The sequence below is a fragment of the Hoplias malabaricus genome, chromosome 11 (genome assembly GCF_029633855.1).
Source record: "Hoplias malabaricus isolate fHopMal1 chromosome 11, fHopMal1.hap1, whole genome shotgun sequence".
Lineage (NCBI taxonomy): Eukaryota > Metazoa > Chordata > Actinopteri > Characiformes > Erythrinidae > Hoplias > Hoplias malabaricus.
The window spans coordinates 19,058,832-19,075,038 of record NC_089810.1 but is presented as its reverse complement, the minus strand read 5'-3'; the positions used below and the strand labels follow the sequence as shown (position 1 = coordinate 19,075,038).

The 16,207-nt window shown below is 37.0% G+C and overlaps 1 protein-coding gene across 3 annotated transcripts in view; it reads right to left on the bottom strand.

Annotated features, from left to right (window-relative positions):
- si:ch211-1e14.1 (UPF0606 protein KIAA1549) overlaps positions 1-16,207 on the bottom strand; it is a 56,609-nt gene that overhangs the window by 32,501 nt on the left and 7,901 nt on the right. Inside the window, exon 1 of one of the 3 annotated variants that reach the window (XM_066684792.1) lies at positions 14,673-14,781. The exons of the other annotated variants lie outside the window; for them this stretch is intronic. Coding sequence (XP_066540889.1) covers positions 14,673-14,757 — 85 coding nt within the window. The 5' untranslated portion in view covers positions 14,758-14,781. Of the gene's footprint in view, positions 1-14,672; positions 14,782-16,207 lie in introns of those variants that run through there. 3 annotated transcript variants of the gene reach the window in all.

Here is a 16,207-nt window from a genome sequence, read left to right as displayed (position 1 = left end):
GATGTTTATTCAAAAATATCAGTGAGAAATCATCATAAAGACCACAGGACTGCTGCTGACCAGATGTTCTTTGAGTGATGGACCATTTTAATACAGTATTCACATGATGAAATTCTGTTTTTTTTTTTTTTTCATAGCAATGTCTTCAATTAAACAAATGTCAGATTCAAACAGTGCCTTGTTCAGACTAAACCCTTCTATACATCTTAACTCAATTAAAAGTGACATATCCCCTTTCCATATTATTCCTTTTTTTAACACACTTCTTAAGCTTGATACAAGGATCAAACAACTTAGCACCATTCTCACCCTGTCCAAAATTACCAGTTTCAGCATTTATTCCATTACATGATACATGTATAGCATATATAAATCAGCCTTAATATGTCCTAGAATAATTGAAGTGTGTTGAATCTTATTCTAAACCTATTAACCTATAATAATAACACATGAATAATGTGACCAAAAACACTTCTGGTTGTTTTGACTTCTTTCTTTCTTTGAAGTGTAATAACAGAAGTATCTTTTGAAGAATTCATAAGAGATTCAGTACAGAAAACTTTCATGATGCAGTCCTGCCATTAAAGGCCAACATGCTATGGGCCTTTCTCTTTCATCTGGTCTTGCATAACACTCTGTGTCATAGACGATTTCAATAGTAACTGCAATGATTACACAAGTCACCATCTCTCATACATAGAAGTTGCCTGGAAGGCACTAGCACAAGAAATTTTCTTTTCAGTAATTAAAAGTAGTTTTCAAAGTGTATGCCTAAGAGTGTTATCAGTTGATTTGGTTTATATTACAAAATGTCCTAAATATTTTCCTCTAACATGGAAAATTAACAAAGGCATTAGTATAAAAACTGGCAGTGTATTCTTTAGCAGCTGGGTGATAATGAAATGGGTCTTTCTGGGAATGGAGAGGTAAGGTGAAATGCTTCTTAATGAAATAGTGCACAAGTGTTTTTGGCATTTAGAGAGTGCTGCTAGATCTTGGCAGCCCAGACAGAATACGCCCATTGCATAGAGTGGGTCTATGAAGGACTCTGGTGTACATTTCTGTTGAAAAGTGAGGCATTTGTTATGAAAGGTATTTTACAAACTTTTCACATTCACTGACAGAAAAAGCTAGAGTCATGTGTCTAAAAAAGCAGGTCTAATAAGCATTTTGAATATGTAATTCAACAAAAGGTGACCAAGAAACAACTGGAATAAAACAGCTTGATTTAATTTTTTTACCAGGCGTCTGCTGCAATGCAAACTGTAACTATCTCTGACACACTGAACCCGTGCAGAGAGATCACTGAACATCACTCCAGATTCAAAGCAGAGGCCAGACAGCTGTGTGAGTCAGCAGTGGTTGACATCCCTCAGTCCTCTGAAGAAATCCTCCCACACATGGACTTCATTCAATAATATTTCCAGCTAGCACAGCTATATTTAGACTCATGCAGCCAAAGAGAAGGAGAAAAAAAAAGAAATCTACCAGAACAGTATAAAAGAATAGCATAAAACACTGGCTCTCTTACAAAAAGAACAGTAAACACATCTACCCAAGAGACAGACTCAGCATAGGGACAGCAGAGAGTTCCTAAATAACCTGCCATCTTTTCATGTTTCTTCTTATTTCTGAAAGCAAAATTAGCCTCCTGCAACATACAGAACTATAAGAAACTAAACAAAATACTATGCCACCTTAATCAGGGCAATATGTTCAAGACTTGGGCCTCTGGAGTTTATACAGTTCTCTTGTGGGGAACGTCAAACTGCACACTCACTGCTGTGCCGTGTAGCTTGCCAAGTGTTTGAAGCTCCTGAAAAACAGGCAGCTGAGTAAGACTGCCTCTTAAGACTGTTGAGTACACAGAGACAGGGAAGGAGGATGAGAGAGAGAGCAAAACAAGAGCGCTGTGGAATATAAAAAGTATCTCAGCAAAACTTCCAAACAGTTCATGTTTTCTGAGAGTTGTAAATGATGGTGTGGCCAAACGCACACAATTTTACTGGCTTGCCAAATGTTGTTCTATCCTTTTGGTGTCTTTAGTTGAACTTATTTATTTTTTAGCTCCTGACTATTTTTAAAGACAACAAAAGCAAGTATGCTGAGAAACAAAATGTAAAACAAACTAAACTGATACATCCTGACAAGAAATACTCTTTTTCCAAAGCCAAACAAAATTTTACTTTGAGATGTGATTTTATAAGGACAGAAGCAACTGCAACTGCAACCTCATTAGCTTCTTTGTACAGTATCCTTCATCATATATCTGCAGGTTGCAGGTGTGCAGGGATGAATTTAACATGGCCTGGTATTCATCAATATGAATGCCAACACTCATTAAAACATATTAACCTTGTTTATACAAACTGTTGAGTCCAGTTAAAGAATTTTAAATGTAGTGTTTTATGGACAATTTAACTGACATTGGAAGGTACAATGAAAGAGGCTCTTTGTCCTCTTCAGGAAGCCTTGGTATTTGTCCAAAGCCCTGGAGACTACCTCAGCAGAGCTGACATTATGTCTAGTTTCTTGCTGTTTCAAGCTTCCATTAGCTCACCTATGATTCAGCACTGTGTGCTGTCAAATATGGCAAGAAATACTGCAAAACAACACTTTGCCTAGAATTAAATGACTAATAATCTTACAATGCTTTCCTACATACAGTTCACAACAAAATGAAAAGTGATTGATTTTACAGTCATTATTTACAATGTTTTAAATAGCCACTGTTTCACTGGGCACAAGCCGGGAACACAGCCTGGCGGGGGCACCAGTCCTTCACAGACACACACTTACACATTCACACCTATGGTCACTTCTGAGTAGCTAATCCACCTACCAACGTGAGTTTTTAAACTGTGGGAGGCAACCAGAATAAGCGGACACAAGGAGAACACACCAAACTCCTCACAGACATTCACCCTGAGTGGGACTATGTTGCTCAACCGTGCCACCCATAAATACATCAGAGCTTAAGCTTTTGGTTACTATCCAGTATGTATGCAATGTAAATACAATATTTGACGTGACCATTCGTTTGCTTTAATATCCTAATAAGTGGATTAATCACTCAAAGATTACTCCTAACATGGGAAGCCAACTTAGCCAAACACAATTCATCAGGTCAGTGGCCTGAGGGCATGCTAATAAGCAAGACACAAAGCAGCACACTGATTAGTTTCTGCCCTCTGCCCTCACTGGGACAAAGGAAGGACAGTGAGACAGGCACATTGAGCACAGCTCTGCAAGCACAAATTGATCCGGAGCATAACAATTTGCTACCAAATAATTTATCAGCCATTTAGTATTGAAAGAAAAGGAAAATTAAAGCAATGTTTTAGTTTTTAAAAACATTTTGATTACAAAAATAATCAAAAATATTTTGATTACAAAGTGTGGATAATCATTTACCAGAAAACAGGACAATGTTTTTGAAGCACACAGGTGTCCTTCCTTTCTGCACTGAAACCAGTAGTGTTTTGTTACATGTTCCTTATTATGTACAGTACTATGCAAAACTTTTAGGCTAAAAGCTATTTATCTGAGCAGTATGTGTTTATTTACTAAAAACAATATATATATATATATATATATAACATTATTCCAGTAAGTGTGATGAATGTGTTGGTTTTCCAAATCTCTCCTTGTGGCAGTCCATATTATTTGAGATTATCAAATAATAATAAATAATGATTTTAAACAGTGTGTGCGGTTGATTTAACAAATTCATGCAATCAAGGAAAATCTGAACAAAATGTTTTTCTTCAAACTCACTCATATCTACTACTTAAAAATTATCTTATATTTCTTATTTGTTTTATATTATCGTTTTTTTTGTATTTACTGTGATTATATATAACTTTATACAAGCACCACACTTACTGAGAAGGCATTAGATTAAATATATATAATTATGTTAGGTGCCTAAAACTTCTGCACAGTACTGTATATACAGCTTCAATACTTGATTTTTTATTATGACCTCTGGAAAGTAATAGTAAGTCACTATGTAACCCTCCATCTGCAGACCAGTCATCTGCAGACCAAGCTCTATATCAGCACCAGGATAGGTCTGGGGACTTGCATTGAATGCACTGTCTTCCATGATTCATAGCACTGTATTAAACAGACGGGACACAAAGTGGTGACATAGCTCTCATATATCAAAATGAAAATGAATGTTTGGTCAGTACAGCGCAAACTATTAAATGTGCTTTGAACTACCTAGTTAACTAACCAGGCTTGTATTCATCTACCCGTTTAGGGATTGCATACCCCTAGTCCAAAGACAAACAATAAAACTACTACAACAATAACAAATGGAATGTAGAATTGTGCTTCTACTAAGTCATTTAATAATTCATCCTTAATGAAACAGAGCTGACCTTGATCACTGACAAGTAGAAGGCTGTGTGACAGACAGACAGCAGGAGAATATTGTAACTCAGTAGAACCATATGGAAGTGACCCGCTCTACCACCTGTTCTAGAAACACAACCAAGTCATGGTCCAGTGCTGTCACGTTAGTAATGCTATTCGTGAAGAGTTAAAACCACACATCCTATTATGTATTACCAGAGGATGAATATCAGAAACCTAGGAGATAATGATATCATGACACTGTCAGAATACTACACAGTACACAGAGTGACACTGCAAGTGACTCATCAAAATGCAAATCAACTATATCAGATTAGCCATAAAATGAAATGATGATAAAATGCAGAAAAGATGATAAAATGTAATGCTGCTGGATAAATAACTGTGATTAATTGTTCATTTTAAGCAACAATCATAGTAGAAGCCTAAAGTAGACACACAGGCTGATTAGCTTTATTGTCTGGACGCTTAGTAATTGTCATATTGTCAGTAGGCTGTTCAGCCTAGAAGAGGCATGTTCGTTTACTGACTGACCCACTGACTCCTAATGTTGAAACGCGCATGCGCGAGTAGGAACCGTTAGGTCAGCCATATTTCACAGAGAGAACTGAAGGTGCTACTACACCGCCGGTTGTTAAATTTGGAACTGGTCAGCACGTTTCCAACCAGAAAAATAAGTTCCCAGCTGGAACCAAAGAACAGTAGGTTCTTCAGTGCGAACCGTGGCTTAATAATAGGAAATAAGACGGTTTATGTGTGATTCTGGGGCTGGGTGTGGCGTGACACCATGCGCATGGGCCAGAGCCTCGGCTCGGCGTTGGTTAGTTCACAAGTTACACATGTATTATATCTCACAGAGAGAGGAGGACTGCTGGAGAGGAGAAATTTGTCTTATTACACATGAGTGCGTGTTTTTGCCTAACATATTTTAAAAGGAAGTGGTGGGGAAATATTTTGTGGCATTAGCGTGTTTATAAAACTCAATATAGCTGCGCACAGCCACTTTAAACTTCAACCTTTAACCTGTTCCATTGAATAAATAAGTAATTGTAATTCTTAAAATCAACAAAATGTTATTTGGTGGTAGATCATCTAGTATTTTATTTTATTTTTTAGTGTTATACATTATGAACAAAACTTAGTGCTCCTTTTTCATTTCTGCATTTATTAGTCATGCCCTTCATATTTTCTGTAAAATGCAATCACATAATAAAAACCACATGTAAACAAAGAAATTGATATGAAGCACCAAAGCTTCTCCAGACCTTCCAATGACAAGGGTATGTATTTTGGGCTTTCCTGTTTTGGAAATGCCAGGAACACCTCTGTGACAATGGCTGTATGGCTAATGTCGGTCCGGCAAAATTAGGCTTGCCTAGTTTTCCTTTGCTCTTGTTGATGACAGAAAATGTTCTAACTCAAATAAACAAATATTACATACCGCTTCTTTCAGGTGTCATAGCAACAGTCAAATGTGTCTGAATAGACAAGACTCTATTTGCTTCACTGTGAAAATACTCTCAATTTACCCAATGCACTCAGATGTGATGGAAAATATGGAAAAAAATGTGAAAGCTAAATAATAGAAATGTATCAAAATCAGTATAAAAAAAATTAGGTCAAATAACTATGATAAATTTAACAGACATTAAACCATAACATAAATTTCAATATTCTACTTCAGTCAAACTGAGTCAGAAGAGTTTAATTAGGTTAGCATGACAATGGAAAATGAAGCTTTAAACATCTATTTTTTAACTCATTTTAATCAATATGGAAATAAAAGGGAACATCTGAAATTTATTAGAAACTTTAAGGTTCTAATTTAAGTTGTTGACAGACTTTAATTTGGTTTCACTTGTATTAAGCCCAGCACAAAAAAAAGCCCAGAACCAATTTGTATTTCACATAAAAGTAAAGTATAGAGGTGAGAACTAGAGAACTTAATAATGTGTATTATTAACGTCTGGATCTATTTCTGTTTGTCAGGAGTCTGGGCCGATTCCTGGCAAACAGTATTCTCCTGAATTTGTCATAGCCATTTGATAGAAGCATTAAAGCATCTGTCATTAAGCAAGCTTAAAAAAGTATAAACAGTCTACTGTTGAAGACACTGAGAGTAAACAGTTTTTGGAGCATGTGTGTCTGATTTTTTAGGTCATTATTCACATGTAAGCGTTTCACTCTCCCTCACTCACTGCCTGTGTCTGTGTGAGCAGAATGACGTTTCGACAGGCAGAATGAGTATGAGATCAAATCCACATTAATGATTCAGTTAAGCAGACCCAAATGTAACTTATTCCTCCCTGAACTCCTATCCAGCCATGAACCTGATAATATTACCCAATAAAAGCAGACTCCACAAGTCCATCTGAGGGCAAAGCAATCCAGTCATCTATTTTAAACTCTTACTCAGTGTACAGAATGGCAATTCTCACAGCATCCCTGTCCCCAATTGAATGCCAATACATTAATGACCATTTGAAATGACTGTAGAATAGATAAAGATATTCATGAATATTAATACTGAAAAACATACATTCAGCAAATCTAAGAAATTCTTTGACTCCTTAAAGATAATGGATTGAATTAATACAGGAGAAATACGAGAAAGATTAAAATATCAAGTATAGCCAAGACAAGAATAAGTCTTAACACAGGGGTTGCATAAGCATCTTAATCATTCCTTGGTCATACAAACCCACGGCAGGAGCAGGATATGCTCATTTAAAAAAGTAAGGACTGTCATGCTTTTATGATATATTTTGATATATACATTATCATTATTCTGGTTTTAGTAGCTAATGAGGATACTAAATGACGTTAGCTAGTTCACTGTTGGTATTACTGTACACTGCTACTGATGCGGGGCTGTTAATAATGCTCTGATATGCCCTCAAACTCACATCTACTACATTACCATATAAATTGTTTATATATTTGTTATCTAAATTGACTGACTGATTATTTTGTTGCTTATTAGTATTAACACATTATACACGTAAAACCTAGTTGACCTGGGCTTTAATAAATACCCAGCAGCAACACATGGAGTGACTTATATGTAGTGTCCCAACTTTCATTATTAGGGCTGAATGACAAAGTCTAGTTCAGCAGAACAACTGTGAATCACACAAAAGTAGATCCAGGGCCAAGATCTACTTCTGGGAAAACTGAGATACCAATTACGGGGCCCCCCTTAATGATGTCATTTCCTTTCATTTACCAGGCTCTTTTAGTGAAAGTCTCATTTGATGGTGGTGCTACTCCAGAAAAGAAGGTGGAGGGGGAAGGTCTTCAGAATTAATGCAAACTTCTTTGCGCACACATGTTTCTGTTTTAGGCACATCCCCATTGCGTGACTGCCTCTCTTGCTCTCTCTGGCAGACTCCCTACTCGCCGTATAATAGAACAATCAGGAGATGTCTATGTTGACTTTGTTTTTATCCCAGAAATCTGCTTTTAGCAGGCCTGCGTGGCCTCAGATGTTTGCACTGTATGCATATCACGGCGGCATGTAAAATAATACTAAACGATTTTCTCATTACGAAATTACAACGAGTTACTCTCAGACTAAGATCTGCTCACAAAGCATTTTCAGCTGAATACAAAAGACATAGCTTCTCATGAAAGTGGAATTGTAACAACATTTATGATTTCTAGCCACACCTATGAGAAAGTTCTTCATTGTAACATGACTATTAGCAAACAAAATCCTTACCTTTTGCTCATAACAATGTCCAGAAGAATGCTGTGGATATTTATTCCATCATATACATGTGGATATGTACATGATCTTTGACAACATTATATACAGCAATCTTTCATCATAAACATGTACATCTGCTTTGGCAGAAGGTTTGTGTGCTGTCAAATTTTATCATGCTATCATAAGTTCAAGCATCTCTGTGATATACAGATGTACTCCTGAGAAACAGTGGGCAGAGAGAGGGGTTTAATTGCCCCATGGTACTTCAAGGAGCTGGTACAAGAAGATTTAATCGCATGGAGTTCAATAGCAAAACCTCACTAGCTATTTTTTTTTCCGTTCTTCCTATCGCCACATGACATCACCAAACAGTGTAGAATGTTTGTGCCATGGGCGTTTCTATCTTACTGCGAGCCAACAAAAGTAGGGTGTTTTGGTGGTGGGTTTTGTCTTAAACTGCATCATTGCAATTCATATTTGTTCATTTATTTGGGATTTAACCAGACAGACTTTTAATGTTAATATGTCATGTTATCATTTTCATATACAGTAGTCCTTTTTTAATACTGCCATTTTTTTTTTCTAAAAAAGCAGTACACTGTATTACCATAATACTGCCCAAACCCTATTGACAATACTCATCACTGAATCATGTGTAATGTCATATATAAAAATGTGTCTAAAGGAAAACAAGCCATATCAACTTTGTTTTCACAAAACAGGTAACATTAATCATCATAAGCTAGACTTCTTATGAAGGCTCTAGGTTGCTGGCTGCAGTATGACAGACAGAATCAGCTCCTCTGACACTGAACAGCACTTTGTTGTCTTATCAGTGGCTAAGTGCTGGGAAGGGCTGACACTTCCCATGTTGGGCCAAGGCACTAAACTAACAGTATAGTCTGTGTCTGACAGAAAATAAAATCAGCAGTAATACCAGTAACAGGAAGGGCATCAATGTAACATAAACATTGTTTTTACATTATTTTATTGTAAATAAATGAGAGGCTAACACACTGCAAAATCTTTTCTTTTACAAAGCACGTATCTTTGAAAAGTTGGGACATTTTGTAAAATGCACCAAAAGCAAGGATTTGTGATTTGATAGTTCTCTTGAAATTTTACGCAACTGGCAAAGTACAAGCAAATTACTTTTAATGGTTTAGCTTACCATGATTGTATTTTACAAATGCAAATAAAATTGGACTTCTTTCAGTACACTACAAAAAAAGGCTATTTACTACCATTTAACATCCCTTTTTAATCATGTGGAAACTGAGAAGGTTAACTGTGGCACTTTGGCAAATTGAATTTTTAATATAAGACCTCTGCTGTTCAATAGTCTGTGGTCACCATTTGCTGATCCTTATCTTCATAATTCATTCATTCATTCATGGTCTGTAACCGCTTATCGAGTTCAGGGTTGCATTGGGTCCAGAGCCTACCCGGAATCACTGGGTGCATGGCAAGAACACACCCTGGAGAGGATGCCAGTCCTTCACAGGGCAACACACATTCAGTCACACACTCTGACCTATGGACACTTATGAGTCGCCAAGCCACCTATCAATGTGTGTTTTTGGACTGTGGGAGGAAACCAGAGCACATGGAGGAAACCCTGTTGGGCATGGGAAGAACACACCACACTCCTCACACACAGTCACCCAGAATGGTGGTCGGACCCACAACCCCAGGACCCTCAAGCTGTGTGACAGCGACACTACCTACTGCTTATCTTCATAGCACTCCATATATTTTCAGTAGGAGACAGATCTGTACTGTTGGCATGACAGTCAAGTATACACACTTTGCCTCGGTTATGCCATATACAAGTCTGGCATTTTCTGCTGAAATGTCCATGAACTTCCCAGGAATAGACATCACCAAGATGTCAGCTTATATCTCTCTACAATTTCAATGTACACCTTTGTTTTGTTTTTTTTTGTTTTTTTGTTTTTGCTTTTAGTGGATGTTAATGTCATACATTTATATTCACCTGCTTATGAATTCTGTATTTTATATATATTTTTTGCCTCTAACCCAATTATTTCTATGTTCTTTTTTCAGTTAAACAAACCACTCACAGTTAACTCATTGTTTTATTTCATTGTAATGTCCCAACTTTTCCAGAATTGGGATTTTTTACCTTACTTCATTAAATTCTGTCTTCATAAGCTTCTAACAGTAATTTAACAGAAAAAGAAATCACATGCAGTGCTGTCAATTTATCTGAACCTCAGTTAGACATATACATTATGGCATTCAGTATGACTGTTCTCTCAGCGAGTCTGTTGGCAGAGATGTATGACATTTTTTGAGTTGTTTAATTTGGTAGAATTAGTATCCCAATGCAAAAGGTAAGGCACACCAAATTATAATTCTGGGTGTTTGCTGATTGGTTGTAATCAAAAGACGTTAGTTTCATTGAGTCACAAATCTTTGAAACCTGACCCCACTCACTCAAAACACTGTGTCCAAAAGCTTGGTCACCAGTTTATCCATCACTTTTTCTCTAATCAAGGGTATTAAAATATAGTTTGTTCCCTTTAATACTGTAACCTTAAATTTGGATTTGTTTTAATTGCATTCAGATTGGAGAATATTACTGGCATCTGATACAGACGTTAAATATTTAGTTTTGGATCAAAAACTCCCAACACTTCCCAAAAATATTAAATGGTGCTCCATCTATCCAAATGCAATTCCACTCATCCAAAGCTCAATGCCGGGGGGCTTCAAACTCCTCTAGCCAATGCTTGGCATCAAGCATAATGATATGTATTTGCTCCAGAACATCCCATATCATTTCATACTTTTCTTAGGAGATCACACACACAATAAGTGGTCAGTGTCTATGTCTACAGTGGACACATTTCAAGGCTATATGGTAAATGACGCAGACAATAAAGTGCTGATGTGCTGCATGAAGAAAATCAAAGCAAAATGTAATTGTGATTTCTTTTTGTCCAGACTAATGCAAGAAATGAGTTCCCATCCTCAGAAAACTGAAAGTGGGCTCACTTGGGAATATACCAACAGCCTCAGTTCCTGAGGACCATGGTTTTATGTGCACTTACTTATGGTTGGAGTGTTCACACCTGTTAAAACAAACTGAACATATGAAAAAAATAAATGTGTGAAATCACCCTTACTTTTTAAATGGCACAAATCATGTAAAACTTTTAGTTTAATATAAGTTTTTGGTGCATGATACCAGAAGTTTATTTTGTGAGCAGAAAAATAAACGTAGCTTATTAACGTGTGACTATGTTTCTCTTGGGGAAATAATCATTACTTTCTTTGGTTTAAACACAGAGGGTCTGCTATCTAAGGATTAGATTACAGTACACAGTAACCATTACAGCGTGGAAGGTAAAATGTTATTTGTCTAACTGGATCTATTGATCTGAGTGACCATGACTGAGGTCATGTCTGCTCCTCATTGCACAGTAAACTCCTTTTTCCTGCATACTACAGGTAATGCACTTTAAACTGAAGTGGTGACAAAAAGATGAATGTAATGGCAAAGAAACAAGTTCAGTGATAGGATGATAGAGACAGAGCCAGAGAGAGGAGGAGGAAGAGGAAGGCTTGTGTTGGGATGGTCTCCAGAGCCAAACTCTGCACCATAGTTGGTGTATTGTGTAATTCACAGGAGGCCACTCAAGTCCTCTTTTTCCCCAATGCCTCAGACTTTTTCAAAAGACAGGAAGGCTGGAAGTGTAACTGGAGAGGCCCTGAAGACTGTGTCAGTCTGCAAACTCTCAATTCAGAGATAATCGTCACTCACAAACACACTTCTGGAGCTTTCCTCACACATAAACACTTCATGCAAAATATATTTCAGCTTACTCCAAATCTAGTCAGTCAAAGCAAGTTAGGCCTTTTAGATTTGTTCTGGAGCCTAGCAAACTAGTAAAGTAAAACGAATATGTCTCCATCCATGTGTATTGTGTTAAATATGCTAACACATTCACAAAGTTGAATGCTAACATACTTGTTGTTGTAATATAAATATAGATACTAGAGAACAGTGTTGTACATCTGTTTGACACACAGCTTTGCAGATATGCACAACACAAAACAGAGATTTTGTGGGCTGTGTACATCTTAGCCTCTGTAATCTATGCTTTGCCAAAAACCCCTTTATTGCACCTTGAGGCAGATTATCAAACGTTGATTATCACAGGCATATAAATCAGACTTAAAATCGTATCACTAGAATTTAGCAAAATGCAAACTCTATGCCTTAATCACAGATTTAAAATAGACTTCCTTATGTGGTTTCTGGCACCACTCACAAAACCACATGGCCAGAATTAAAGACAGAATTTAGGTTTAAAGCACTGTTTTGATGCAGTATGGTGTACTGTTATTTTGAATGTGACATGCATTAGAAACACAAAGAACAACATATTTATATTTATTTACCAGATCTTCAAGTAAATGTGTAAAAATAAAGTAATTGACTTTATCTGAGGTAAATGGAGTTGTGTTATGTTACATTTTTATTTTGTTTTTGTCTTAGGTATCAGCTTTATATTTCCTGGTGATATCTTGGCCTTTACTTGTAATATGGCATACGTTCTTTACATGAGTCATTTAGGCCCAGTGACTAATGGAAAGTGACTCTGAGGTTTAGGAATTTAGGGAGTGACTTCAGTCGTGTGAAGGTGGTTTTGTTACAAAATATCAGATGTACAATAACCCATGGTATTTTGTAAGAAATGAAAAGAACCCTATAACAACAGAAGGGGGAAACATAAATAATCTGCAAATAACCTCAAGCAGATGGCACATGGTTAAGGACGAGTAAATACAAAAATGCTGTTAGAAGAGTGCTAAACCCAGCAGATAAACTACACAGACTCAGCACAGCAACGGTTCTGTATTTGTTTTGTTATCAACTGTGAAGTTTAAGGTTACTTTTTGTGTAATTGTTTATGTCTGCTGCTTATATGCACAAACTAAATTTTCTGCACTTTGGTTGTGTGGTAGATTTATATGTTACTGCTGTTTACAAAATTATCAAATGTTTACAGATCACTTATTTTAAATGTTTAAAACTGTTACATCTGTAGTAAAACAAATGGTTTTTAATTCATTCCTTTTTGTCTGCAACTGCTTGTCCAGTTCAGTGTCCTGAGCCTACCTGGAATCACTGGGCACAAGGCTAGAACATACCCTTGAGGTGCCAGTTCTTCACAGGGCGACACACACTCACTCACACCTATGTATACTTGAGTTGCCAATCCACGTACCAACGTGTGTTTTTGGACCATGGGACAGGGGAAGAACACATCAAACTCCTCACAGACAGTCACCTGGAGCGGGACTTGAACCCACAAGTCCCAGAGCTTTGTGACTGCGACACTATCTGCTGCGCTATCGTGCCGCAAATAAAGTTTTAATTAAAAAATAGTTAATATTTAATTTAATCAAGTTAATATTAATATAGCATTTGTTTTGTTGCAGTAGTCTGTCCTTGAAATTAATATAAGTAATTCTTCCGTGTTTTGTCATATGGCTAACAATACTGTTATCAACAAAATACCCTGAAATATTGTAATATAATTTTAAAGCCCACCACTAGTAGTAGCTATAAGTAAATACAGAAGCCTGCAATATTGTTATGATTGTTTGTCCTACTCATTAATTTACCATTAAATGGTTTATAATATCAATTATAATAATTGTAATAATTGGTAAAGTGTAAGGTAGTGTTGAAACACCAACAAGAGGACGTGCCTGCCTGATGACCCCTGAGAAGAGCTAGTGATGCATTGGTTTGTTTGGGTACTCGTGTGATGGGCTCAATGAGTAACTGTAGTTGTTAAGGACAGCTGGTTGCTGATTGACTCAAACAGCCACAGCAACCTTAGGTGAAGGATTCAACAGGAATTTTGGTGGCTGCAGGTAGAAAGAGAGTGGGGTGGGCCCTATGTGAAGCTCTAATGGATTGGCATAGGATATTTTACATCTCATCTTGTGTATGATTATAATTGTGTAAAGGATTAGTAGTTTTTTTTTTTTTACATCATCTCACCCTTTATCTATTTTGAACAAGAACATAAAGTCATTGAGGGTTCGATATTTCTAGGTGGTGGTCTTTTCTCAGAATAGTAGTCACAGTCTACAATCTCAGTAGCACCATTTTTTTGATCCACACTGTGTCACGGCAATGCATTACTCTGGTAACCACACCCATCTCTGTTATTTTCACCAAGGTTTCTTATCCAGGTCGTACCCACCACTGACGTCTTTTTGTAAACTGACATTAGCCCAGCTCTCCAAATAAAACTTAAGGGCTTAAGTCTGATAAATGGCATAAATATAGTTATAAATTTAATAAGAGAAAAACTGAAAAATATTTAGTTTAACAACTACTTTGTGTGAAGACTGCAATTAGAATTGATGAACGGCAGCCAAGTCAATGTTTCAGTTTAAGTCACAAAAATGTAAGTGGTGATATTACACAACTACTATCAGAGTGTTCTTCTTGTAATAGATCAAACTCTTACTTCAAATGTGTGTTCCTGGTCCTAATTCTGTTGCCAAAGTGGATCATGTTTGCAAAAACCTGAACTGTGTGATGTTTGTTGTGCCCATATTCCATTAGGAAACAGAATTCCCAATAAAAAAGCACTCTGCTGGGATAACACCATCTGGTCCGAGTGAGCCAGTCCAGCCATGTGCTGAAGCATAGAGTGATCGCAGCCCAGTGCAACATGGCCTCAGCAGCAGCCTTCTGCCAGACTCTCCCCATTACCTCAGGCAGGGTTCATAGCTCATAGTGAGAGAGTCTGCAACAGAACGTTTGCATAGACATAGAAGGCTGTGAAAACATCAGTGCAAAAACCAAGTCAGTATTTTTATGTGTGTATTTTGTGGAGGTAGAACCATTACAAAACATAGAACTAGTTAAACAATTGTTCATCACTATATCCCATGAAAAATCAGTTTGGAAGATTAGAAAACCTAGTTTGAATTTAATGGGTTGTCCTAATTCACTGATCGTTTTCAAAAAATTCTTGAATAATTGATAAATAGAAATAATAATACGCCCATCCCTAGCAGCCATTCAGTAATGCACAAACATGAAAGTTTGCAGTACATGTGGCAAAACAAAAAATACTGTGAACCAATATTGTTCCTTCAAGGTTTGCTAAATAAATAGGTATAGAAGGTCAGTTTTTAATGAAATATATCATCAGTAGGGCTGTTGCGGTGAAAGACTTTCCCGTGCGATGTTTTAACAGAGTTCAAAACTGCGATATGTGATATTATTGCCCCAAATGACTTAATTCATCCCGATTCTAGTGCTACACTCCTAACGGTCACATGGAACCGGCCTGAACTGTTCCATTTGAGGCTTCTCCGTGACTTGGTGCTGGTGGAGGCAGTTGGGCTTTGATAGCTGGATTATAGGTAGCTAGATGAGATCTCAAATTTCGGATTTTCATGTTTCACAGCGACCTTTCTGGTTCAGATATTGCATATTGCCTTGTTTGAACTGCCTGGCTCTCCCTTTTAATTTGGTTGAAAGCTAAAATGCTCCCAAACTGTCAAAGCTGCATTTGGTTTTGTGACTAGGTTGGCTGCCATTGTGTCCATTTTATAAAACAAAGACTGACACTCATCTGACACACTTGGGAAAACATTCATTAAATACACACACACCAAAGTACATACATACATTTTCTTTTCCGCTTTTCCATTTTTCCAAAGTGTAAAACAAAAAAGATCATGCAATGAAGGGGAAAACATGTATACACTGTGGTGGTGATGGTTCTTGCCTTTCCTTGCGGTTGGCTGGTTAATAGCGATGTATTAACGTATTGCGTTTATTGCAACAGCAATTTTCTTTTTAGTTTTATACATATAAATGTGGTATTATGCTGCCTCAATCTACCACACTGAAAATAATGAAGGGTAACGAAGCATCAAGTGATGAATGCCATGTCACCCTACAGATTTCTTTCAGTACTCAATGCTTGACAGGTAGTTTAAAATAGTTCCCGTCTCAATGTCTTGACCCCAAAACTGTGTTATCTCAGCTACCCAGGCCCCTACTCACACTTCTCTGCCTTCACCAGGTTTGATTACCAACAAAAA